The 24,667-nt window shown below is 52.1% G+C and overlaps 8 protein-coding genes across 8 annotated transcripts; 3 read left to right on the forward strand and 5 right to left on the reverse strand.

Moving 5' to 3' along the window:
• Nucleotides 1-599: 599 nt before the first annotated feature.
• On the reverse strand, nt 600-2,531 carry COCMIDRAFT_81862 (uncharacterized protein; the record flags this gene model as incomplete). The annotated part of the gene is made up of 1 exon (XM_007684895.1): nt 600-2,531. The coding sequence occupies one exon, from the start codon at nt 2,529-2,531 to the stop codon at nt 600-602; it is 1,932 nt and encodes a 643-aa protein (XP_007683085.1).
• Nucleotides 2,532-3,113: 582 nt separating this feature from the next.
• COCMIDRAFT_912 (uncharacterized protein) lies at nt 3,114-6,751 on the forward strand (the record flags this gene model as incomplete). The annotated part of the gene is made up of 3 exons (XM_007684776.1): nt 3,114-3,448; nt 3,497-4,767; nt 4,818-6,751. 3 exons carry the CDS (start codon nt 3,114-3,116, stop codon nt 6,749-6,751), a joined length of 3,540 nt encoding a protein of 1,179 aa, XP_007682966.1.
• A 1,698-nt stretch (nt 6,752-8,449) lies between these two features.
• COCMIDRAFT_81734 (uncharacterized protein) lies at nt 8,450-9,484 on the forward strand (the record flags this gene model as incomplete). The annotated part of the gene is made up of 2 exons (XM_007684896.1): nt 8,450-8,992; nt 9,062-9,484. 2 exons carry the CDS (start codon nt 8,450-8,452, stop codon nt 9,482-9,484), a joined length of 966 nt encoding a protein of 321 aa, XP_007683086.1.
• A 3,493-nt stretch (nt 9,485-12,977) lies between these two features.
• Nucleotides 12,978-14,024, reverse strand: COCMIDRAFT_22072 (uncharacterized protein; the record flags this gene model as incomplete). Its single annotated transcript, XM_007684805.1, has 2 exons — nt 12,978-13,711; nt 13,760-14,024. The coding sequence occupies 2 exons, from the start codon at nt 14,022-14,024 to the stop codon at nt 12,978-12,980; spliced, it is 999 nt and encodes a 332-aa protein (XP_007682995.1).
• Nucleotides 14,025-15,072: 1,048 nt separating this feature from the next.
• Nucleotides 15,073-16,037, forward strand: COCMIDRAFT_22073 (uncharacterized protein; the record flags this gene model as incomplete). The annotated part of the gene is made up of 3 exons (XM_007684806.1): nt 15,073-15,239; nt 15,332-15,472; nt 15,527-16,037. 3 exons carry the CDS (start codon nt 15,073-15,075, stop codon nt 16,035-16,037), a joined length of 819 nt encoding a protein of 272 aa, XP_007682996.1.
• A 350-nt stretch (nt 16,038-16,387) lies between these two features.
• COCMIDRAFT_22074 (uncharacterized protein) lies at nt 16,388-18,607 on the reverse strand (the record flags this gene model as incomplete). The annotated part of the gene is made up of 3 exons (XM_007684807.1): nt 16,388-17,966; nt 18,017-18,264; nt 18,314-18,607. The coding sequence occupies 3 exons, from the start codon at nt 18,605-18,607 to the stop codon at nt 16,388-16,390; spliced, it is 2,121 nt and encodes a 706-aa protein (XP_007682997.1).
• A 424-nt stretch (nt 18,608-19,031) lies between these two features.
• COCMIDRAFT_917 (uncharacterized protein) lies at nt 19,032-21,184 on the reverse strand (the record flags this gene model as incomplete). Its single annotated transcript, XM_007684777.1, has 4 exons — nt 19,032-20,334; nt 20,387-20,906; nt 20,960-21,091; nt 21,166-21,184. The coding sequence occupies 4 exons, from the start codon at nt 21,182-21,184 to the stop codon at nt 19,032-19,034; spliced, it is 1,974 nt and encodes a 657-aa protein (XP_007682967.1).
• A 1,196-nt stretch (nt 21,185-22,380) lies between these two features.
• COCMIDRAFT_82021 (uncharacterized protein) lies at nt 22,381-24,027 on the reverse strand (the record flags this gene model as incomplete). The annotated part of the gene is made up of 3 exons (XM_007684897.1): nt 22,381-22,557; nt 22,699-23,175; nt 23,227-24,027. The coding sequence occupies 3 exons, from the start codon at nt 24,025-24,027 to the stop codon at nt 22,381-22,383; spliced, it is 1,455 nt and encodes a 484-aa protein (XP_007683087.1).
• Nucleotides 24,028-24,667: the final 640 nt, after the last annotated feature.

Consider the following 24,667-nt stretch of genomic DNA (forward strand, 5'->3'; position numbering starts at 1 on the left):
TGGCTCAGAGGAAAACAGCAGATCCTCTTGAGGACTGTGTCTGACTCTTGTTTTCATGGAAAGCCTGGCGACCAATCGGAACTCAGACACATATCCTATTGTGAGGATGGAGTTTGCGAAGTGAACAGTTATCGTGAGGTCGCAGTATGGTGGATGGAAATATGAACCAGTTTCGCCTGCACCAATCAGATCGTTTGGGTTACCATTTGAGTGGCATACCCTCTAACTGCAAATGCTCTTATCATTTCTAATATTCAGTGAGGGAGTTTCAACGGTAGGTGTAGTTTCTGATTTCTGAAGTTGGTCAAGTATCGTCATGACTATCTCGGTTTGTTTTGTGCAGGCCGACCTTCTACATCGTATACTTGAATGTTCTCAGCCTTTGAGTAAATTTAGCGTAGTGAAAGTAACAATGAACACATGTGTGCTGACTGTTGATCGGAAAGGTAGAGTGTTAAATACTGGCCACAGCTACTAGTTAAGAAGATCGTTCTCTTGCTACATGTCTACTCTATAATATTATGTACAATAGACAAGCTATCTATTTACAACCCCCCAAAACGCCGAACACCATGCAGTTATAATAGTCATTTGACCATTCAGTTCTTGTCAATCCATCTTCCTCCACCTGATCCAGGCCTGACACCGGCCTTCTTCTCACTGCCCGAGTATTTGGCCTCCTCTTCCTCCCATTTCTTTCTCTCCTGTCGTCTTCTGGCAGAATAAGCCCTAGAAAACCTCCAGGCCTCTGTATCGGCCAAGTTCCATTGCTCTACTGCTCCCACAATCTTCTTCATGTTCCTATCCTTGCTTTTGATGGCATCGCGAGCTTTGTTGAGGCGTTCTTGTTCCTTTTCGACCCACTTGTCATCGGGTATGTCGATGCTTTGAATGGGCTTGGGAGGTCCTGGGCGAGGAAAGATGATAAGCTCGGACTCCTTGCTCGGCGAGCTAGGTTCAGCGGTAGTGGATGCCATCTGGGGGAGGCCAAAACCAAAGACCCAGTCGAGATCATCTTGAGTAATGCGTTCAGCCGTCAACCACAGTGAATGAGCAGGGATGGCTGCCACGAGCTCTTTGAACCTTAGCACGCGAATCTCCTCAGTATGGTCTCCTGGGACAGACTTGTCGGTCAACTTCCGGATCCAGAGATCGCGCTCGGCATTGTTACGTAGGAAGTTACTATCGATTGTGTCCCGTGTGTAATGCAACGAAGTAAGCGTGTATGGATGAGGCACAGTACCGATTGTGAAGAACTTGGTAGTGTTGACAAATTCTGGGAAAATTTGGAGTTTCATCGCCTTGTTGGCATCACATGGCTTGCATTTTGGCCGATTGGGCGGGCACGTCTTGGGCATTGGAGAAGCTGGGCATTGCGTGAGATTGCGTGCAATATTAGTGGCTTCAAACATGAGCGCAGTCGTGTGTTCCGGCACTGGCTTCACGATTGTTACACCTTCTGGGTGTTGCTCTTGCCATGTAAGATGAAGATGCGAGTTGATGAGACTTTCAAGCAGAGTAAGCGCTTCCGCTTTGGTCGTGTTGGTAAGCTTGTCGGCAATGGTCTTATACTTGCTAGAAATGGTAGCGGTACTATAAGACGCAATACCGTCAGCCTTGACATCCACTGCCACATCTGCCGAAGCCAGAAGGTTCACGACTGGCCCCCCCTCCTTGTTGGCCAGCTTGGTCAACTTGTCCTTGTTGGCCGTAACATTCTTCAACAGCTGATTATCGGCAAGCTTCTTGATAGCATTGTCGACAGCTATTTGCTCGCCGAAAAAGATGGCATTATCGAGGGACTGGACGCGCGACAACTTGGGATACTCGTTGCGTCGCAAAAAGTTCAGCATGGGGTTTTCGTACTCGGCCATGGGCAGAGCAAGCCAATTGACGAGAACACCGCCTTTCATATGCCCCCATGCCAACCAGCGCATGACCTCGAATTCAATTTTTGGATCTAACTTTAGGCGCTGGAAGATTTGGTAGAGCGGGTTGCGCTTAGCTTCATCGCGGGATAGCACTACGGGCTTGAAACCCTGTGCCCACCACGCCCTTCGCCATGCCAAAAGAAGCCTTTGCTCAGCAGCCGATACGTCCTTGTCCTGCTTCTTGGGCACATCATAGTAGGTGTAAATGGGCGGTCGTTCGCGGAGAGGAGGCAGCAAGGCTCTGTTCTCGTCGAGAGTCACAGAAGACGAGAAAGGGTTCCGCCACTTGAAGTCACTCAGCCATTCTATAGCTCCGTATGCACTAGCAGCAGTGCTGTTGGCCTGAACGGGCGGCTTGTGAGGGGAAGGGCCGAATGGATTGGGCACAGATGGGAGTTGGCCAAGGTCAGGAACGTGTGCTTGCGGGTGCTTGACGGCGTCGGCTACTTGGTCGTAGGTAGGTATGCTTTTGCGCGATGGTGGCCCGTAGAAGACTAGATTGAAAACGAGAAAGATGAGGATGATGAAGACGGCCTGGAATCTCCTCGGAGGCATATGGAGCGTCACAGGCCTCCCCATGCAGGTATATTGGATAGGCATGTCGCAATTGAGATACGGCGGGGGGAAGGGAGTAGGAGAAGAAGAGAGGACTACCGCGACATTGGCGACATGAGATTGCCCCAGGGAGCTTACAAGTCGATATCCGCAGTGGGCCTGAACAAGACGGATGGTTGGTTGGCTGGTGCTGGCCCAAAGGAGGGCGACGCGTTGTGCTGACCAGGCAGTCGAGGAGATACCCGGCTAGCGTACGTAGGGCTGGTGGGCTTGGCATTCACCCCGCCGCCACTGAGTTCCGCGCTGCACTAAACTAGGACCATGTAAGTGGTGCATCCTGCCAGTGGTATAGTCTGGTGGGGGGCGCCGATGTCGCCTGCGCCTCGAGCATTTTGACTGGATGCGTCATACCTCGAGTACTTTTGAACCCCTACATACATTTACTTTTACAGATTCTTCTTCATCTCCTCCCTCACTGCCAATTGCCTTGACTCAGCAGACGGCGAGGCTTGAATTCCGACACATCCGACACGACCTTTTCTTCAATTGCGCCTCTTTAACATTCTTATTCCCCGCATGCGCACACGCCGCGCTGTACGCCACTAGATATTTCTTTTAGACGTGACAATGGCCTCACTCACAAAGGGGAGCATCCCAGACCCCACGGCAGACCTTCACTGGTCTGACTTCAAGGGCCCAATTCACGAAATCTTTGCTAGCAATGCTCGCAAGCATCCCGACCGGCCATGTGTCGTCGAGACTGCCACGGGCAAGACTCCCGAACGCAAATTCACATACAAGCACATCTTTGAGGCCACCTCGGTACTAGCCCATCACCTCGTCCAGAGTGGTGTGCAAAGAGGCGAGGTGGTTATGATCTTCGCCCACCGAGGTGTCGACTTAGTCGTGGCCATCATGGCCGTTCTAGCAGCAGGAGCAACCTTCTCAGTACTAGACCCACTGTAAGTATCTTGTCTCAAGTCTTTGTATTTATGACTGATAATCTCAAGATATCCTCCAGACCGCCAATGCATCTACCTCGAAGTCTCTCAACCGCGCGCTCTCGTAATCATTGACAAGGCCACACGCGAAGCAGGCCCTCTCTCGGATCAAGTGCGAGACTACATCAAGGATAACCTACAACTAAGAACAGAGGTGCCTGCACTCGAGCTCAAGGATGATGGCACGCTGGTTGGAGGCACCAAGGACGGAAAGGACATATTGGACGAGCAGCAGCAGCTCAGGACTGAACTGCCTGGTGTACTCGTCGGCCCAGACTCAACACCAACCCTCTCCTTTACGTCGGGATCCGAAGGAAAGCCCAAGGGTGTCAAAGGCAGACACTTCTCGCTCACTCACTACTTTCCCTGGATGGCCGAAACGTTTGGACTATCTGAAAACGACAAGTTCACAATGCTTTCTGGCATAGCACACGACCCTATCCAGCGAGACATCTTCACACCTCTCTTTCTCGGTGCCCAATTACTTGTGCCAAGCAAGGACGATATCCAGCACGAGAAGCTTGCAGAGTGGATGCGCCAGTATGGCGCCACCGTCACCCACCTCACACCCGCCATGGGTCAGATTCTTGTCGGAGGTGCATCAGCCGTGTTCCCCAGCCTTCATCACTCCTTCTTCGTGGGTGATTTGTTGATCAAACGAGACTGCAGGAGACTGCAGAATCTGGCACCAAACGTGCGCATTGTCAACATGTACGGGACTACGGAAACACAACGCGCTGTCAGCTACTACGAGTTGCCAAGTTGTTCGGAAGCGCCCGACTTCCTTGACACAATTGGTGAGGTTATCCCCGCTGGCCGAGGAATGAACAATGTGCAGCTCTTAGTTGTCAACCGCGAAGACCGAAACCAGATCTGCAAGCCCGGTGAAAGCGGTGAAATCTATGTGCGGGCCGGTGGTCTTGCTGAGGAATATCTGGGATTGCCAGACCTCACAACTACCAAATTCATCGACAACTGGTTCGTGGATCTGCAAATGTGGATAGACAAGGATAAGAAACAGGTTGAGAGTCAGGGCGCCCCCGAGCCGTGGCGGGAGTTTTACAAGGGCCCCCGAGACAGACTATATCGGTCTGGAGATCTGGGCCACTACTCTGAAGATGGAAATGTCCACTGTACAGGGCGAGTAGACTCGCAAGTCAAGATTCGCGGCTTCCGCATTGAACTTGGCGAAATCGACTCGCATCTCTCTGCCCATCCGTTGGTGCGCGAAAATGTTACACTGCTCAAGCGTGACGCCTACGAAGAGCCGACGCTCGTCAGTAAGTTGGATTCTTGTAGTCTTTCTCACAGATTATAACTGACGTGGCAGGCTACATTGTTCCTGAAATGAAGCGATGGTATGACTGGCTGGAGGAGCGTGGTGCGAAAGAAAGCGATTCCACCGGCGACACAAGCATGGTGACGCTGCTCAAACGCTTTAAATATCTCCGAGACGACGTGCGTGAGCATCTCAAAAAGAAGCTGCCTGCATACGCTGTGCCATCGGTCATTGTTCCACTTGTCCGGTTTCCACTGAATCCAAATGGCAAGATCGACCGGCCAGCACTGCCTTTCCCGGATCCAGCAGACCTCGCAGCCGCCGGAGCTAGGCGTCCGTCGCAGTTGGGTGCAGCTCTGACGCCGACTGAAAAGGCCATGGCTAGAATCTGGGCTGAGCTCCTTGGTGACCGTGGTGTGACAGCTGACAGCATTGGCGGAAGTGATTCGTTCTTCGACCTTGGCGGACACAGTATCATTGCACAACAACTCTTCTTCAAGATCCGTCAAGAATGGAAGGACATTGACGTACCCATGACGACAATTTTCCAATATCCTACACTACGCGGTTTCTCGGCAAACATTGATCAAGCCATGGACCCCATTGGATTGCGTCTTGACACGGCGGAGGCATTGGAAGACGACCCTGATGATGAGGCGTATTCTGCCGACGCCAGAGACCTTGCCATCAAGCTGACCGAGTTCAAGACCAGAGAGGAGTTGAATCCAAAGGAAGAAGTGCATACCTTCCTCACTGGCGCAACGGGTTTCTTGGGTGCCTACATCTTACGGGACATTCTATCGAGACCAGGAAAGGTCACTGTACTTGTGCGTGCCCAGGACATTGATGCTGCACTGGGACGTGTAAGGCAAACATGTACAGCATACGGAATCTGGGAAGACGGATGGGAGTCGCGACTGGAGCCTCTGGTGGGTGATTTGGAAAAGGAGAACTTTGGACTTGAGGCAAACACGTGGAACAAGCTCGTTGACTCGGTCGACGTGGTCATCCACAACGGTGCTTTGGTGCACTGGGTGTTGCCTTACTCACGCTTACGAGGACCCAATGTCTTGTCGACCATGACTGCATTGTCCATGTGTGCTGCTGGCAAAGCCAAGAAGTTTGGTCTGGTGAGTTCGACGTCGGTGCTGGATACGGATTACTTTGTCAGGCTTTCGGAGAAGAGTCTCGCCGAAGGTGGAACTGGTGTACCCGAGGCGGATGACCTCGAGGGTGCACGCAAGGGTCTCGGTACTGGCTATGGTCAGTCCAAATGGGCAGCTGAATACCTGACGCGCCAAGCTGGCAAGAAGGGTCTCAGTGGATGTGTAATTCGCCCTGGATATGTCTTGGGAGACCCAGACTACGGTACTACAAACACGGATGACTTCCTTGTCCGAATGCTCAAGGGCTGCATTCAGCTCGAGTCCAGACCCGACATCACGAACACTATCAACATGGTACCTGTCACACACGTTGCAAGGGTGGTTGTGGCGTCGTCGTTTAACCCGCCAGTTGCACCGCTTGGAGTGGCGCAAGTGACTTCACATCCGCGTATTACGTCCAACGAGTTTTTGGGTGCGTTGGAGAAGTTTGGCTACAACGTGCCTCTGGTGCCGTATGCAGAGTGGAAGCAGAGGATGGAGAGGTATGTTGCTGACCGGTCGGGGACAAAGGAAGAGAATGCTCTACTGCCCCTGTACCACTTTGTGACTGGTGATCTACCCGGCGACACCAAGGCGCCGGAACTGGATGACAAGAATGCGGCAGAAGCATTGAAGAAGGACCAGGCATGGACAGGCGAAGACTGGAGTCAAGGAGGAGCGGTGACGGAAGATACGGTTGGCGTCTATGTCAGCTACCTGATTGAGCTAGGGTTTATGCCCAAGCCGGAGAAGAAGGGCATCAAGGAGCTGGTCATGAGCCGGTTAACGGATGCGATGCGTGAGGGGATGAAGCTGGTAGGTGGACGGCGAGGTGTTTGAGAAGTAGTATGCCAAGGGGGATGACAGATCTGGGCATTAGTAAAAAGTAACCAATATCTAAGAAATTCTAAGAAATGCACATTTGATGCGTAAGAGCAAAGGGAATTGAAGTGGCGAGCCACGTCTCTTGTTTAGCCATTAAGGCGGTAATGTTTACAGAGTGCCTTGACCCTGGAGATCTGCTGACCTGAGACCCGAGACGAGGGTGAGATTAACACGGGCTTGTGCCGTACCCGCACAATTAAGGTTTGTGTTGGCCATGGTACAGTCAACATGCAACACATGAAATGGGTATGAATAGGTAGATACTTGGGAGTAAGTATGCGGGTGTACTACTCTATGGAGAGTACGCAAAAGGATGACGTCGAATGGATACGCGGCCTAGGAGTCAAGAGGGAGGAGGGGGGGGAAGGGATCAGGTGGGTGGGGGTCGGAATGGTCGGTACTGGGTATGAGACGGGCGGAGCACGGGGCAGATAGGCAAAGGGCTTGGGCCCACGGCTCTGGCATGTTTTTTTCTTCCTTTGTGCGTCTACCAAGAAAGCCCAGGCAGAGGGTGCCGAGAAAAAAAAGAGTGGGAAGAGTTAATAATTTAATTGACCGAACGGGTGTCAAGCCGGTTGGCGGCGTTTAGTGGGTAATGGGGGGAGGGAGGGGAGGTGAAGCGTGCTGAGGGCTTTTTTTGTGCTCCTGGCGTGCCAACAGCCAAGCCCAAGATCAACAAGACAGACGTGGTTTCATCGACGCCTAGTAGGGCCCGGCCTGAGGGCTCAGCTCAGCTCGGCCGGCAGCCCAGACAAGTAGCTTGGAAGCATTTTCATTCCCACCAACAGCCACGCCGCTGAGGGCGCTCCGTTGCTCCGCCGTGGGGAAGAGGGTTGGACGGGAGAGGGTGCGACATGAGAGGTCGGATGTGCGTGGGTGTAAGTGTCTAGTAGGATGGATGGCATCTAAGTACTGTGTATCTGGGTGAGTGGGTGCATGTATAGTGTGTACTACCTATGTACAGACAATAAGTAGCTACCACAGGCGATACATAGACAGTGGGCGGCTGCATCCATGGTACGTGATCACGAGACGGATATTTCCATCGAGGCGGGAATTCAACAAACCTTGGGGCGCAGCATCAGCCAGCAGCGGAGGCCATTGAGGGACCGTGGCAGCGCTTCTGGAGGCAGCTTGGCGGTGGTGTGTGTGTGTGCGTGTCGACGGCGACGGCGACGAGTAATATCGGTGGTGGTGGTGGTGCGTGGAGACGGTGAATTGGGCCCAGCAACGCAGCAGCCAGACGTAATGCTCGAGAAGCGTTGCTCAGCGTTGCTCAGCGTTGCTCAGCATGGCCGAGCCATGGTCTTTGACATGTCACTGCCGCGCATCCCGTCGGCGGGCCTGTTGTAGCGGCGTGTGCAGCAGAGTTGCGCTGCGTCCGCCTGCGCCCGGGTAGAGCGGGTGTGATTGGGTGTGGGTGGGTTTGGAACGGGCTGCCGAGCAGACTGCCCAGCCTTGGGGATGAGTGCCAAGCCCAAGACTTCTCCCAAGGCCTTGAGAGCGTAATTCTATGTAACAAGAGTCTTGCCTCTCCTGGGCCCGTCTCCGCTGCTCGCTATAACATGCCCGCTGCCTCGTTGTCCTCGCATGTCTTCCAGCGTCGCTTGATGCCCGTCCGCCCGTGACGTTGACCCGCCCGACTGTCCGGCAATGGAATCCCAGCTTCCGCCGCCGCCTGCTTCGGCCATACTCGCGCCCCCCAGCCAACACCTCCCCGAACACCACCAACCACAGCCGCAACACTACCACCGCCTGTCCAGCCCCAACGCCAGCTCCGACTACGACAACTACCAATACAATCAAAAGGAACACCATCACCATCACTCCTCGGTCCACTCCGACCGCCTGAGCAGGTCGAGCAACCGTCGCCCTCACGACTCCGTCATCTCCCACCCCTTCTCGCCAAAGCCCTCCTCGCCGCCAAGCCCCAGCAGCAACAGCAGCATCTCCTCCGTCGGCCACCACTGCAACTCATCAAACGCGCATCGCTACTCGTCTTCGCAGCTTGAGCGCCAGTCACTGTCCTACCCACCCCAGGCCCACATCGACCCGGAGAAGCATGCCGATGCTCTGGCCAATGGCTACCGCGTCTCAAACCGCCTGTCTGCAGTCCCATCCGGCGGCGATGCCATTGTTTACGACAAGGGCGCCTACCAAGAAAAAGGTCCCGAAGAGAAGGCATGGCAGTTACTGGTAAGATAAAAAAATCCCTATATCGCAACCTACTCGACGTGCTCGTGACTAACATCCTCCCCCCTTTAGCTCTGGCTCTGCGGACCCTGCGCCTTCCTCTCCGGTGTGATTGCTATCTGGACCTTTTTCGCTCTCTTCATCACCCTCCTGCTGTCACCGCTCCGCCTGTGCACTACGCGCGCACCCCTTGCCGAGCAAATCAAATCCTTCCTCGCTCCATCGCTCAACCTGCAACTGCACATGGTCTACTCGCACGACTCGACATCCGGCTACAGCGCCCCCATGCTTGTCGTCATCCACCTTTTTTCCCCCATTGTCGCATTCGGCGTCGCAATCGCGGCCTGGACTGCGGCGGGTTTCTGGTTCTTCTCCTGCATTCTTGGTGACCCTGGCGGTCACGACGGCCACAACGACGGCCGCGAGAGCATCGTCGGTGTGCGCAACTGGTGGGAGCGATGGCTTTCCCGCGGTTTGAGAGAAACCGATGCTTGAAAGAACGAAAGAGGAGGATTGAAATGTATTATTGATGAAGTTTCGTTTCTTTCGTGTATTTTTTTGGTCTGTTATCTTGTGTTTACACGTTCTCCGAGCTACGGCAGGATGAAGCGTTCCAGCGGCATATACCATGGCGTAACAACAGTCTGGGTTTGGGTTTTTATTTTCCTATAAATGGGAATATGGGTTCTCTCTCTCTGGACGGACGGATATGAATGGGGTGGGAATATTTGCTGATCTCAGGATCAATGGACAGCAAACCGGCGTTTTTTTTTGTAATGTTCTCTTTGAGCCTCTTTTCCCCCCTTTGCCTCTTACTCTTACTCTGGATTCTCATAGAGAGAGCAACCGAGGTGGGGAAAAAAGATTGGCCGATATGATATACCCCCATAACCAGTTTTTTATTATTATTTTACTTTGAACAAATATCACGAACATATTCAAACACAAACTGCTTTCGCTCCTTTTTTGCTCCCGCTCTGAAAACACTTTGTCTTTGATTTTTTTCGCCTGCACCTCACACCGCCTCGACCTACCTTCCTTCCGCTTTCTCTCCACTGGCAAGTTTCCACTTCCGGTGCCCAGCAAAACCCGTCGTTCTTGTCCTTCAAGCGCAAAGCCGCTACCCGGATATAATATCCAGACCCCACCCATCCAACTCACGAGGGACAAGACTGCTTATCGCGGCATTTGCCATGTCACTCTACATGCACATATCCATCCATCCATCCCATTCATCTCATCCCGACCTACCTAGCTGACTCCGCCACGGAATAAACTTCCCATCCCCATGTCTAACTTTTCTGATTCCCATGCCATGCAATCTCCATGTGATGGTCAAGAAACAAAGTAGAAAATCACTCGCTTCATTCGGTCTAGGCCGAGAGAGTTACATGCATGTTGCATACTGCATATTGCCCTTTGTCCTAAATTGGTATAGAGGGGAGGGGGGGGGTCCTTTGGTGTCATGCATGTGCGAGCGGAAAGGTAGGGCATAACGTGCTGCAGTGTAGATCTGTGGGTAGCAGAGTAAAAGCAATGGAGTGAAGAAAGAAGGGGAAGGGGGGAAGGACGCAAACGTGTTTTGGGCGATGAACTTGTTTTCTGATGGATAGGTTGCTTTTGTTTTTTGAGGGAAGGAAGAGGCGGGCGGAGGGGGGGGAGAGATCAGAGCTAGGGTGTGTGTGTGTATGTGTGGGTATTTTGGTTCAGGATGGGGAAATCAATGTGCTATAGTAGCTTGGGTAGACAGCCTCGTTCCGGCTAGCTTTGTCTGTTTTGGGCGAGCACTTTTTTCGTCTTACTGGTTTTTGGGACTTTTGTTCTTTGCTTTTGTGAGCGTCGTCTGGGAGGCGTGACGGAAGGGTGCAGTGGTAGTCGCGATCGGAACATCATCTCGAGGGGGCTGGGAATAGTTGAGGCTGTTGAGGTCATGATCGGAGAGAAAGATACGAGGTGGTTTATGCGCTCTGAATGCGTATCTTTGACATCATATCTGTAAGTGTAGATGGAGATGGATGAGGCAAGACTGAGGCGGGAAAAGGAAGGCATGGCTTGGCTCTGCAGGACTTACCTAATTTCTTTGTTTTCTTCTTGCTTCTCCACATGCTGTGAAACCATCGGGCGAAGAAAAAAAAGAAAAACAGAGACGTCGCGGATCCCAAGAAAAATTGTTCCATGACACATCTGTGGATATTTTCTTTATTTCCTACATACAATTGGTGTACGTATTGCACGTGACTCTTTCCTACACCTTCCTCCAAACCTGCCCCTATACAGTGCACACCTACATGCGTACGTAAGCACACACAGACACGTACTCCTACCCCAGACCCCACACCACGTCATCCCTCTCCTCGCCTTCCCTCGCTAAGATTGCCTGCTTACTTACATATCTCCATCTCACCGCCTAGGCGCCGAGAGAACACGAGAAAGCCCCGAGTCAAGCATGCATACCTACACAAACCGTATTGGTATGAATGAAGCTGAATGACCACAAAATAAAGTTCGGATGTAGAGCTCACATCAGATCGACGTATCCGGTGGCCTGATGGTGTTAGAATGATAATACTGGGCAAACTTTATCTTCATTTCTCCAAGCCGGAGAAATCATACTCGGTAGAGGAGGTAGCAAAAATGAATAGGTGCTGACAGGTCATTCTGGAGATGGTCGGCAGATTTACCGGTGGAGTATTATGATTGTGAATCGAGCATTGAACACGATTCCTTTGCCCAGAGCCTCATCTTGGCTTTGATGCGTGGTTTTCCTCATAATACAGCCGCATCGATTAACATAGTCTGAAAAAAAAACGCCATTCGTAACTTGGTCATTTCGCATACATGTCCCTTTTACAGACTAGACTATCAAGAGAGAGAAAAAATATTCACATCTACACTTGAACATGTCCACAGCACCTTTCTAGCAAATGAAGAAGAAACTTGGAAGTAAATAAATGCCAGAATTTCCCTTCCTTCAGGCCCCGAAAATAGCACCGACCAGCAGCAAAAAAAGAAAGAAAAGGCCAAATAACTGGCTATGCAATGCAAAGTGCACAGGTCATCGCATGCAGTATCAACTTACTCGAGCGAGACAACACAACAGCAAGGAAGGTGGACCCCCCCAAAGCAACCACCACCACGCAAACCCTCCCATCTAGCGACGACGAGGTACGATGACGACGATGACGCCAGGGTACATCCCTGCTCACCGCAAAACGTGGGTCTGTGCAGAGGAGAATGACAGACAGACAGAGCGAAAAAAAAAGATGAGAGGGTTAATCGTTGTAAAATGACGATGTTCGGTAGATGAAACAAGTGACAGTTGTGACAGCTTTGTTAGCTCTCTGTCTGTGTGAGAGAGAAGAGACTGTGAGACAGCTAGAGAAATGACAAGGGAGGCATGTATAAGCATCTATGCATCATCTTTATTTTTTCGTCATACGAATATATATATATATATATATATATAAATTGGACGTTTGTATCAATATGTAAATTTGTATATTGTTCTCTTGCTGACATGTACATATGTATATATGTAAATGTATAAGATGCTTAGAGGCTGTAGTCGCTGCTCTTTTAAATCGCTCAAAGGGGTGTTCATAAAAGACATTACTGCATTAGACATGAATTTAATACAAAGGTTTGGAGAAAAAAAGGTTCCGGAGCCAAAAAAAAGGCTACCGTAGAACCCCTGTGGGAAGATAGTGACTAGGACACTGTAAAGTTACCCAGCGCAGTCTCTCTAACAATAAAAGAGACTTGACCTCCCCCGTACTCCAGATTGCGGAGAATGCGCCGATGCGCACGTCTTCAGCTGCGTTTAGTATAGGGATAGCGCCAACTACCACTGCATGTCGCTTGTCGCTAACTCCATGTGGCGTAACACAACATGCCGGGCGCCCATCGGTCCCAGTCGTTGCCTTTGTGCAATTGTTCTCGCCCAAGATGCCAAATCGTGTCGTCGTTTCGCTTTCGCATTGCCGGAATGTTAATCCGAACAACGCACTTCTCGTATGGTTATCCGGCTGCCCGCTCTTTTGTGCTGTTTGCCACGCATAGTTTCTCGCGCTATGCAGTTCTTTAGACACTGCTCTACGAGTAAAGGATCCGCCTCGATGATTTCTTCGTTCAGGAACCAACTCGATGTTGACTTGGTGATAGACAGCCGCAGACAGCTTCGGTCGCTGCCAATCTGCTTTTGGAAGAAGTGGTCGAGAAAGGCGTAGGAGTCGTCAAAGGTCTTGTAGCAGCTGTTGCATGCGAATGTCGCTTTGTCGTCTCTTGAAACCGGATCCAGTGCAATATGTGATGTAAAGAGAATGCACCTAGACGCAGGCAGTCCGGAATGTGCTGCAACAGATATACACGCACTGCAGTGGGGACATATTTCTCGGTCGTCGTACTTGTCGTGTGGGAACGCTTTCTTTGCTCGTAGGGTGCTGGTCTTGGTTTCCTTGAGGTCCTTGCGAAGCTGGTCTGCAAATGGACAGAATTCGACTTTGAATCGTGGCGGGGGAAGTACTGGCGAAAGAATAGGTGTTTCAAGGCGGGCATATTGATCGCGTAGTGCCGTTAAGCAGGCGCGGCGTACGCTCTTTGCAGTTGTGATGATGTCGTCAATGGGTGTGATTGGTGTTGCTGAGAATGCACTGTCGTATAGCGGCTGTCTGATTTCGTATTGAACTCGGAGCAGTTGTGCAGAGAGCACCGTGTTGCATTTTTCTGTCCATGGTCAACACCTGTGCCCACAAGCTGCAAGACATGGCTTACGATCTCCTTCTTCAAACCGCACACCGAACGCTTCTTTCCCCGTTTCCATTATTCTCTGAACCTGGCGTCCAAGGCTGAGAGCTTTCCCCACAGCATCATCCCGATTCTTGGTACCAAAGCATGCCCACTTGGACCGAGAGCGGCGATGACGTGCCTGCCATTGCTCGTATGCCTCGTGTGCATCTTGAAAGACACGGTCAATGTCCCATAGGGTAAGGGACGTGTGTTGTGACTTTTCGGGAGACATGGCGATTGTTGTAGACATTATGTAAAAGGAATATGGGGTAGTTTAAGAGAAAAAAAGAATATACGATTCGTTATAGAGAGAGCAGAGCGACTAAATGGAGAACGAGGATGACGGGTGAAACGTCGAAACAAGATGAATGGGTATGTTTAATTAGGGCGGCCGTACCGGAAGTGGACGAGTCGCAACAACAACAATCTTGTTTGGGACAACAGCCACACACGAATGATGCCAACCGGGATCAAGGCTCGTGTGCATGCGGGAGGGCGGTGCGCTGGCCTTTAGATAGTTGCAGCTGCTAAGCACCGTGTCATGTTCCTGCAGGTGCCCTAACAGAAGTGGGAAAGCTGAGAGGAGCGGAGATTGCGCGCATGAAGATTGTCGTATTTGTGGCGCACCTCGGCAGTATTGGACGAGGTCGCAGCCCCGGCGAAGTCTCCGCTCAGGTGAACGTGCTTTGCTTTTAGAGCCACTTATGGCGGAATACGCGAACCTTCTAGCGTTACAGCTGACGAACTACGGGCCCGGATGGACACGATAACCGGGTCCATGGATTGCAGGCATACAAATCCGTGCATGTGCACATCATAAGAGGCATGAGGTCGGCGGATCGTGATGAGGTTGGCTGTGGATGCACGAGAATAAGGGAGAGATGGAGGAAGAGGGAAAGGGAAAGGAAGAGGGGAAAAGGGGACGCGGCACATACGGCTGTGAGGCGTCGTCGGTCCGGCCAGCGCCCGTCTGGTTCCCGTCTGGAGCAAAACAACTGCTTCTGTTGTGGTGATGATGAGCGGCTTGTCCTTAAGATCGGCTTTATATACGGCCTTGTCCCATGTATTGAAAAAAAACATTCCTTTTCCTCGTATCATGTAGCATGTACGTCCTGCTAGTTCTGGATCAATGGAATGATAGCAATAATAAGGGACCATCCCGTACCGCGCCAGGGGTGCTGGAGAACCAACCCCGCGCCAGCTTCTCATGTGCCCCACCATGGAGAACCTCGAGCTTCATTTCCTCTGGCAAGCATCCCCTCTACTAACAAGTCTTATTACCCTCAGCCCCTCCGGAAATGTCCCACAGTCACTCCCATGATGGTGCGTCGCATTCGCACTCTGCCGCCGACCACGGGCATACCCATGAGATCCTCGACGGACCGGGCAGCTATGTGGGACGTGAAATGCCTATTATCGAGGGACGAGATTGGGAGGACCGCTCGTTTACCGTGGGGATTGGAGGGTACGACTCATTCCCATTGGACTCAATTTCATATAGACAGCGAAGCCATGGCAAGACATCATATAACACAGAGAAATACTGACACAAGCAAGACCCGTAGGATCCGGAAAGACTGCCCTTATGCTGGCTCTTTGCAAGCATCTCCGAGAACGCTTTTCTATAGCCGCAGTGACCAATGACATCTTCACCCGCGAGGACTGCGAGTTCCTGACCAAGAACAATGCTCTACCCGCGTAAGACTATTTCAGCATCTCCCAGGACCAACCCTCTCTGACCCATACCCACAGCGAGCGCATTGTTGCCGTCGAAACCGGAGGCTGCCCCCACGCGGCTGTCCGCGAAGACATCTCCGTGAACCTCATGACTCTGACCAACCTCCACCACAAGTTCAACACCGACCTGCTCCTCATCGAATCCGGCGGCGACAACCTTGCCGCAAACTACTCGCGCGAACTCGCCGACTTCATCATCTACGTCATTGATGTCTCGGGAGGTGATAAAATCCCTAGGAAGGGCGGACCCGGTATCACACAGTCGGACCTGCTAGTCGTGAACAAGATCGATCTAGCCGAGGCTGTAGGCGCGGACCTCAATGTCATGGAAAGAGACAGCAGACGGATGCGCGAAGGGGGACCGACTATTTTCGCTGTTGTAAAGAGGGACCAGGGCGTTGACGCTATTGTGGATTTGATTCTGTCTGCATGGAAGGCTTCGGGCGCGACACAGGCACGCAAACAAAAGTTTGAGCCTACCTTGATGAGTGAAGAGGGCAAAGAGAGGAGCTACAGCATGAACTGATGTAAATGTTACGAGAAAATAATGAAGAAGTTTAATCATTGTGGAGGGTGGATCAAGATGACGTTGGCAAACTTACAAATCACCCCTGAATCCATAACCAGTATTCGACCGTACGAGCCACTTGTGCTGCATGTTCAACTCGCCTTTTCGACTGCCTAGCGGTACCACCAACCTGCCCGCATTCTAGCAGTCCAAGTACCTCCACAACCCTAGCGCCTCACACCTCCCATAGCCTCTCGGAACGTCTCCAGACCCCTCTCCAACATGGCTTTCTTCGCCTCCAGATGAGCCCTCTGCTGCACTATCTCCACCGGCTCAGCAGCAACACACTCGACCTGCTCATCCGTCATCTACGTCACCACCAGGGGAGAGAGAATGATCTCAGGCAACGGCTCCACCAAATGCCGCTCAATCACCGCCTTCGCGACAGTATTGATGAAGTACCCGAGCTCATCCTTGTAGTACGCCCGCTGAATATGCAGCGCCTCCTGGCTCGAAAATGTATCCATATCGAGCTCAATCGACTTCTCCAGCTGCGCCGCCAACTTAGTCGTATCAAGATACACCTGCGGCCTCTCCTTCGCATCCGGAATCACGACTTCGGACGCTGACGCCGCGGCTTTACTAAGCGCCTGATGCTTCCTCGCCCTAACTTTCTGAATCCTCTCCGTAAAATAATAATTATACGTCGACGGATGCCTAGCTTTATCCCTCGGCACCTTCCCCAGCTCCTCCTGCGCATCCTCCAAAGACTTGCTCAGCGCCGCATCCACATTCAGCGCTACAAGCCGCTCCTTGAACTCTTCGGGCACGCAGTCGGCGAGCACAACGTCAATGAAGTCCCGACGCACCTGCGCTACCTTGGCTATGTGCAGGGATGCAAGATCTTCCCACGGTAAGGATTGCTCCCAGAAAAGCTGGGAGATGAGGACGGGCTGGAAGGTTCCGGGGAGTTCGTAGCCGCGGGAGCGCTCGAGGGTTTTCTTGACCCATTGCACTGCTTCTGCGCGGGTTAGTTTTGTGGGTACAGGAAGAGCTGTGGCGCCGTTCTTTTCCTGTTTGAGTTCGCGCTCGAGTTCCTTTTGGGCTTCCGCGGCTTCCCTGCTATCCCGCTCGTCGTCACCGGGTCCGGCTTCGAAGTTGTACTTGTGACCGCGGAGTCGCATGTCCTTTGCGAATCCCATGTTGAGGTGCTGGACCACGGCGCGGAATCTACGGATGTTTTCTGGAGAGTCGACGGCGGCGTCTTTGTTGATGGTGCCGAAAAAAGGCGATTCGTAGTATCCCTTTGTAGCGGATTTCAGGATGTCGTTTACTTTCATGCTGATCTTCATGAGGAAGACGCGTTGCTCGTGGCTGGTGTTACGTTTTTCGCCCAGATTGGAAATCTCGTCCATTGTGGCGCGGTACTTGGCCATCATTTCTTCCTTGAGTGACGGGAGCTCGCGAATTAGGTGGTGTAGTAGGACTTTGCTGAGACGCTCGCGGAGGGAGGTGATGCCCACACATTCGCGAGGGAGTTCGGCATAGCGGCCTTTGCTGAAGAACAGAGCTTCGTCTTTGTTGCGCTGTTCAAACGAGAAGTTCATTTGATTATCAGCACGGTTCTTCAACATGTGCCAGCCGCGCTCGAGATAGATGTCTTTGTTCTGGGCAAGTTCGATCCAGCTCAACTCGTTGTCGGTGCCCTCGTGAAGAAAGTCTGGCTTGGTGATGATGCCGAGAGTGCTGCGGCCTTGTTCATCGATCTTGCGGCAATGGTCGAGGATGATTTGGTTGGCGAAATCGTTCTTTGCACTCACTACCGCTGGGATGATGGTACGCGGGTTCTTCATGTACTGGCTAACGAGATCCAGGATCAGCTCCTTGTCTGCTTCCGTCTGGGCCTTGTTTGTCGCATGGATAAGACCAGGAAGATCAACAAGAGTTCTGGATAATGTTAGCTGGCCATAACATCAATCTCGGGGAGCAGCACTGACAGTTGAGGTCTACTAGGACCCGTAATCTCGACAGAGAGGACGTCACGAGAGAACGCTCTAGAGCTGATACCGCCTACAACACCTAGACCCATGGCAAGAGTCGCTTCTTCAATCACATCCGGGAGCTCATCGAAGTTCTGGATAGACTTGGTGAACCCCTTGAGTTTGGCTTGTTCAGCCTCTGGGCGCAGCTTATCAGGTGTGATCGTGACAGTACTCGTCGAAGCTGGGGAGCGGCGGAGAATGATCTGTACATCGTTAGCTCAGTGCATAATCTCTAGATATAATCGAGCTCACCTCAGTCGCAAAACGCGTACAGAGATTTTCCTTGCGAGGAAAAGGGATCTCAGTAATCGCCTCTAGCACTGAACTTTTGCCAGATGACTGGTCACCGCAGACAATGAGCTGAGGCAGTTCTACAACTCCGCTCAGACCAGTAGGGCGAAGCTTGTCCACAATGTCCATGACCCTACGCTGGTCCGCCGACTGAAGAGCCTGTAGAGAGCTCGTCGTGACGGCATCTGGATCAACTGGCATGGGCGTGACTGGGGTCTTAGGCTCCTTTTGGCCGGTGTCTGTGTCGTCGCCCATGGCTGATATCAACTCTTAGGATACGATTTAGGTAAAGGGTTGCGTTGTCGTAGAAAGATTGAACTGAAGAAGAGCCGTTTAAATAGTAGAACGGTGACGGTGAGCTGAAGGCACCTGCAGTGAGTATGAGTGTTAAGTTGCTGAAGAGCAAACACGCATTTCTCCCGCCCAGCTGCAGAACCAGACAGATGCATCTGCACACAGTTTAGAACAACGTATTCATCTGGTAGGTTCTAGGGTATTGCAAGCAGATACCAGATATGCAACAACAACAAACTTAGAAAAACCTACTCCATTGGCAGTCGTTCACTCAGTAGATCCATAATCAAAGTCAGGTCCAGATGTGATACAAAATGCAATCCATTTGATAAACGAGAACGCTACGAACTGACAAAAATAAGATCCACACGCAATTACAAACACTCTATAGTTTTGCGCCCTGGTCCTTGTTTGCTTGCAGCGTATCCCAATCAGCCATGGTATACACAACATAACCACCTTCAGCACCCTTGCCCTTGGTAGCTCCGAGCAAAGTTGGGTTCCAGTAGATGGTGTCGTATTCAGCTTGGTCTTTGCCCTGCTCCTTTGCCTCCTTGTCTGCCCTCTCCATGAGCTTCCTCAGATCAATTCCATCGTTTCTCAATGGAACCTTGTTTTGCTTGTTGTTGTGCATGGTAATTTGCTGTTTTTGTATCCTTAAAAAGACAGGAACTGCATATTTGGGCAACTTTGCGCTCGCATGCGCAAGTAGTGCGTTGAAGTCAAACGAATCGCGTAGGGCAGGGTCAATGAGAATGGCCGCACAGCCTGCTCGTCCGTCGTAACCTGGTACCTCGACACCATAGACATTTGCTTCTTGAATTCCGGGGAAGGATCCAAGGGCTTCACTGACTTCGGCTGTGCTGACGTTTTCGGATTTCCAGCGGAAAGTATCTCCAAGACGGTCCATGAAGAACCATCGGCCGTCGGCGTCGCGACGAAGGGCGTCACCTGTGCGGTACCAGAGATCACCCTTCTGGAAGACATTACGTTCGAAGCGCTTCTCGGTGGCTTCGGGGTTGTTCCAGTAGCCAACAAAAGCGTCCTCGCTGGGCATCTGAACAAGAATCTCGCTACCTTCCTCGTATGACTTGCGTTTACAGAAGCCAGTCTTGGGGTCGCGAAGGAGATCACCAGTGACCATATCAACCTCAACCGGAACATAGGTGTTGTGGAATCGCCAGCGGTCAATGAGACCTTGATGTCCGACTGAGGTGGCTGTAAAGGGTCCGCGGGAACCATTGAAGAGCGCCATAACACCCTCTGTGCTGTTGAAGAACTCGCCAACAACTTCGACGCCGAAACGATCGACGAAACGTTGCCATACGTCTGGACGAAGACCGTTTCCAAACATGGCTCTGACGTTGTGCTTTTTGTCCATATCACTTGGAGGGGCATTGAGGAGGTAACGGGCCGTCTCTCCAACATATACGATGGCGGTAGACTTGGAGTCACGTACGTCGGTCCAGAATCTTGATGTGGAGAACTTGGTGCCAATGCAGCAGGTAAGACCAGTAATCATGCACACGAGCGCGGTGGTACCTCCGGTGCCGTGGTATAAAGGCATGCAAACATACCATCGATCGCCATTAGGTCCTGGCTTCAGGCCCAGGGCACCTACGCGTCCTGCCAAACCGGCCGCTCTTTCCGTGGGGAATGGACAGGCTTTCGGGTGTCCAGTTGTTCCACTAGTGTTGTCAGCGCGTTTGTTCCCTGAAAGGTTGTGTAGTAGTGACCCACCTTGTGTAGAAAATGAAGAGAGGGAATTTGCCCTTTGCGCCTACTCGAAGGGAGTCTTCTGGCCTCTTTGGCTCCGACCTTGAAATCTCGCCCTTTAGATTGTTGTCCAAAATCAAGATAGTCATGCCGAGTTCTTCCTCCAACTTTTGGCGGATGTCTTCTATCCTTTGCCTGCACTCTTGTTCTTCGTCGACAAGCAGCACCTTGGCACCGCTTACTTTCAAGCAGTGAAATAGCGAATCACCCGCCAAGTTGTAGTTGATCCATGCCGGGGCGCTTCCTATGCTCCAGCTGCCCAGATGAGCAAACAGAAACTCGGGTCGGTTCATCATGTACATGGCGAAGAGCTGTCCGGGCACGACGCCATGCTGGTGGAGGTATTGGCCATAGCGACAGGCGTTCGCGTAGGTTTCGGCCCAGGTATAGCATCCGTTGCGAGACCAGATGCATTCTTCATTCGAGGGGAGACGGCGGACTTGGGTTTCGAATTGGTACCAGAGAGATTGGCCTTTGCCTCGAGCTGCGGAACTATTAGTAAAGGGTGATGCGAGCACCCAAACAGCCCAAACTTACAGTTCTTCTCTAATTCGCGCGCTGTTGCTTTTTGGCCGCGAATGCCTGCGATATCTTTGGAGATGTGGTATTTGGCGTCGATGTATGCGACAGCAGCAGTAACGCCTGCAATGGCGGCGCCTGCAACGGGTGCTAGAAAGGCCGGATTAGCTGGGGTGTGCAACAGCGCGCGCCGCAACAGCTCAGCAGCATGGGGAATAACTCACCAAGTTCCTTGAGATCCATAATGATTTCTTCAAACCTGTTAGGAAATATACAAGACTGTGAAGAAGAGGGGAAAAGAGTGTAAGCAAGCGACCAGAAAATGAAGATGTCCCAAAACGTGCGCAATGCTTCTTGATAACGTGCGACACGTCCGTCCGCAACGTGATCAATTGCCGGTATGCCCTCGGCCTCTACACGCGCCGCCGCAACCCCAGGAGCAACCCCACGTGCCGAGAGCCCCACACGCCTCTCCGTGTCTCGTCTTCGGTTCCATTGAGCGGCTTTGTGTATACACACATTGCAAGTGACGAGGAGACTATGGTCAGTAGTTGATTGAGATGTTAATGTCTTGAAGGGACGTGGTGATCTAGTAACAAGCTGCCGTCGCCCGCAAACATTGGTCTCCTATTCACCGTACACTTCCAACAGCTTCAACAAGCGCTTGTACTTTGATCTGCAAGCATTTTGATCAGTCTTCTCCAGGTCGTGAATGTAACACTTCGTCCCGCAATGCCTCTACTTACCAGCTTCCCCAAAGTCGGCTGGACGTACCTATTTGATTTGCTAGCCCTCGGTTGCCGGGTCGGTAGTTTGTATCCACTAAACCGGATTCATCATCCTTGGCGAATATCGGTTTAAGTGATGTCCACGCATACACTGCTCAATATATATACATCTTAACCATTTCATCTCACATCAAAACAGGGCTCGGTGGTGTAGTTGGTTATCACGTCAGTCTAACATCCTGTTAGGCACACTGAAGGTCCCGAGTTCAAACCTCGGCTGAGTCAAAAGCCGGAGCTCGTTAAGAGCTTCAATCTTCTTTTTGCACATTGTCACTCATCTCCATCGTAATAGGTGTTCAGAGGATGTTGTATTTTTTGGGGGGTTAGTTGAGAAAGAGGGTGATAGAGGAGGGAAGCTATCACGAGAGGATCCAGTGAGCCAATGTATTAGCTATCAAATATCACAGTAGCATCACAATGGAGACATGTGCACAAAATTCTTTCAACTCCAATCCTTTTCATTTATTTCTCCTCTCAGTCATGGCAGGTAATATATATACAATGAAGATCTCCTAGAAAAACAATCCATCTTTGAATGGTGGTTCGAAAGAGAACGAATGACCAACCACACGCGTGCAGACGCCTGAAAGCGCTGCTAATTCTACACAATGGCCCAAAATGGCCGAGTGGCACACTACTAGTATGTATAGCTTAGTACGAGGCAGGAGTCTCCTTGGTTCCCGAAGCTTGCACAGTAACCGTCTCAGTCAAGGTCTCGTACACAGTCGGTGCACCAGTGCAGATGCTTGCGTCGGCGACGTTTGCAGCGGTGGCGGTGACGGTGACGGTGGGGGTGTATGTGATTGTGACGGGGGGCTTGCAGTCGCCCTCTTCCTCGCCATCGCTGTTGTTGGCGCCGCCAGCGACTGGGCTGGGAGTCTTATCAGCTGGGGCGGAGGCACTGGTAGGAGAAGCGATGGGAGTTGGCTGTGCGGCATCGTAGTCGCCGGATTCCTCTTCCTTGTCGACGCCCTTGTTGGGGAGGCCGGCGGCGTAGGAGGGGTAGACGGTGGGAGAGCTGGCGGCTTCGGGGGTGGCGTCGGGGGTTACGGCGGGAGAGGCCTTGGAGGTAGACTTGTAGTTGGCGGGGGCTGAGGTGTTACCGGAGGGAGTCTGGGTTGCAGCTGGGGAGGAGGCTGCTTGAGTGCTCTTGTTGCCGGTAGGGGCAGCTGGGGCAGCGTTGCAGCCAGCGCCGGAGGCAGGAGTGGCAGAGGCGGGACCGTACTGGACGGGGTTGCAGCCTGGGAGGGTGTCTAGGATCTCTGTGTCGTACGACATGCGGGACTCGGCGGCAGAGCAGTTTGCCCAGGAGTCATCGCTGTCCTTGTTGACGTTGGCGGAGCCAAAGCACTGCTCCATTTGTTCTTGACCGCAGCCACAGCCGCACTTGCAGCCGTCGTTCTCGCTGATGGCCTTGTCGAGGACACCTTCGTCCCATCCGTTCATCTTGTGGTCAAGTTAGCATAGGGGAATCAGAATGGAAACAGGTAATCTTACGAAGTCAGCGTGGAAGCCGTAGCCAGTGGCATCACCGTTGGAGAGAACCCAAGGAGCCTCATCAGGACCGAACTTGAACGATGAAATGTCCCACCAGTACTCGATGAAAAGAGTAGGGAAGCGTGCGGCTCTGTGGGTGACGGGGCAGTTCTCAATACCAACACCGCTGTTGCCGTTGGGGTAGGCCATGTGGGCATAGCCATCTTTGGGGTCCATGGGCTGTCCGTTCCAGCAAGAAGGATAGGTGACCTCAGAGGCGAAGCCGAACTTGCAAGAGGTGAAGCCCTTGGGGAAACCGTTGTCGAAGATAGCCGTCTCGCCACCGTCGGGCTGGTGGCAGCCCCAGCGGACACCGGCTGCGTTGTCGTCACTGTTGCTGCGCCTGTTGGGCCTTCCAGCAACCATGTTGAAACCCTTTGGGTATGCAGTGACGTTTGCCCAGTTGTTTCCATCACCATACTTGTAGTAGATCTTGGTTGCCTTCTCGGGAACACGCTGGAAACCGGCGTCGCTCTTGTAGAACAAGGTAGGGCGCCAGTACAGAGACTTGTCGCTCTTGACGCGAGCAGTGGAGCAGGATGAGTCCTGGAGGCCGGCATAGTCGACCGTCTGCTTCAGTCCGTTTCCTCCGTCGAAGGAGTGAAGATGGGGGCTCTCAGCTCCGGGGAACAGACCGGGGTCAAGACGCTGGTAGCTCATAGCCGGACCGTTGCGGTTGTAGAAGCTAAAGTAGTTGCCATAGCACTGAGCTGAGGCAGTGGCGGCAAAGCCAACCGTGAGAGATACAATGTCGAAACGCATGATGGCTCAGTGACAATGTTCGGGTGTCTTGTACAGTGAATCTGTGTCGTAAAACAGCAAAAAGGAGTGAGCTGTGTGTGAATGAAGGTATCGAGTCACGGACTCTAGATGCTCTGGAAATCACAAAAAAAGAGTGTGTATGGACAAGTCCACAAAAAGAAGGAAGGGATGGTATTCCTGTACCGGAAGCCAAAAAGAGAGAGAGAGAGAGAGAGAAAGAGGGACAGTGATGCAGATGCAAAGAAGGTAAGACAATGTGAAGGGGGGAGATGGCCTTAGATAAATATACGCCAAAAAGGCCTCCTGCATGTGGAATTGCATGCAGCCACGGTGGGCAGCCCCCATGCCACGGACTCTATCAAGATAAGCCTAGGCGTCTAGAAGTGACACCAAAACGACTAGATCCACACCCGTTTCCGGGTGGTGGCGATCTGAGCCAGGGGAGCCGCGCGCAGTTCACAAGCGGCACGGGTGTCAGGGGGTAGGATAAAGCGAATCCTTCGGGCGAAGCGGGACAAACAGATACCAAGAAACAAGTTTCAGTAATCGAAGGTCACGACAAGGCCCGCAGAAAGTTGAGAGAAAGCGTCAGACAGCATTGTGTATTAGCGAGAGCGTCTAGCTTCTCTGCCATCGGTAC

Source organism: Bipolaris oryzae, assembly GCF_000523455.1.
Source record: "Bipolaris oryzae ATCC 44560 unplaced genomic scaffold scaffold_5, whole genome shotgun sequence".
In the NCBI taxonomy this organism is placed as follows: Eukaryota; Fungi; Ascomycota; class Dothideomycetes; order Pleosporales; family Pleosporaceae; genus Bipolaris; species Bipolaris oryzae.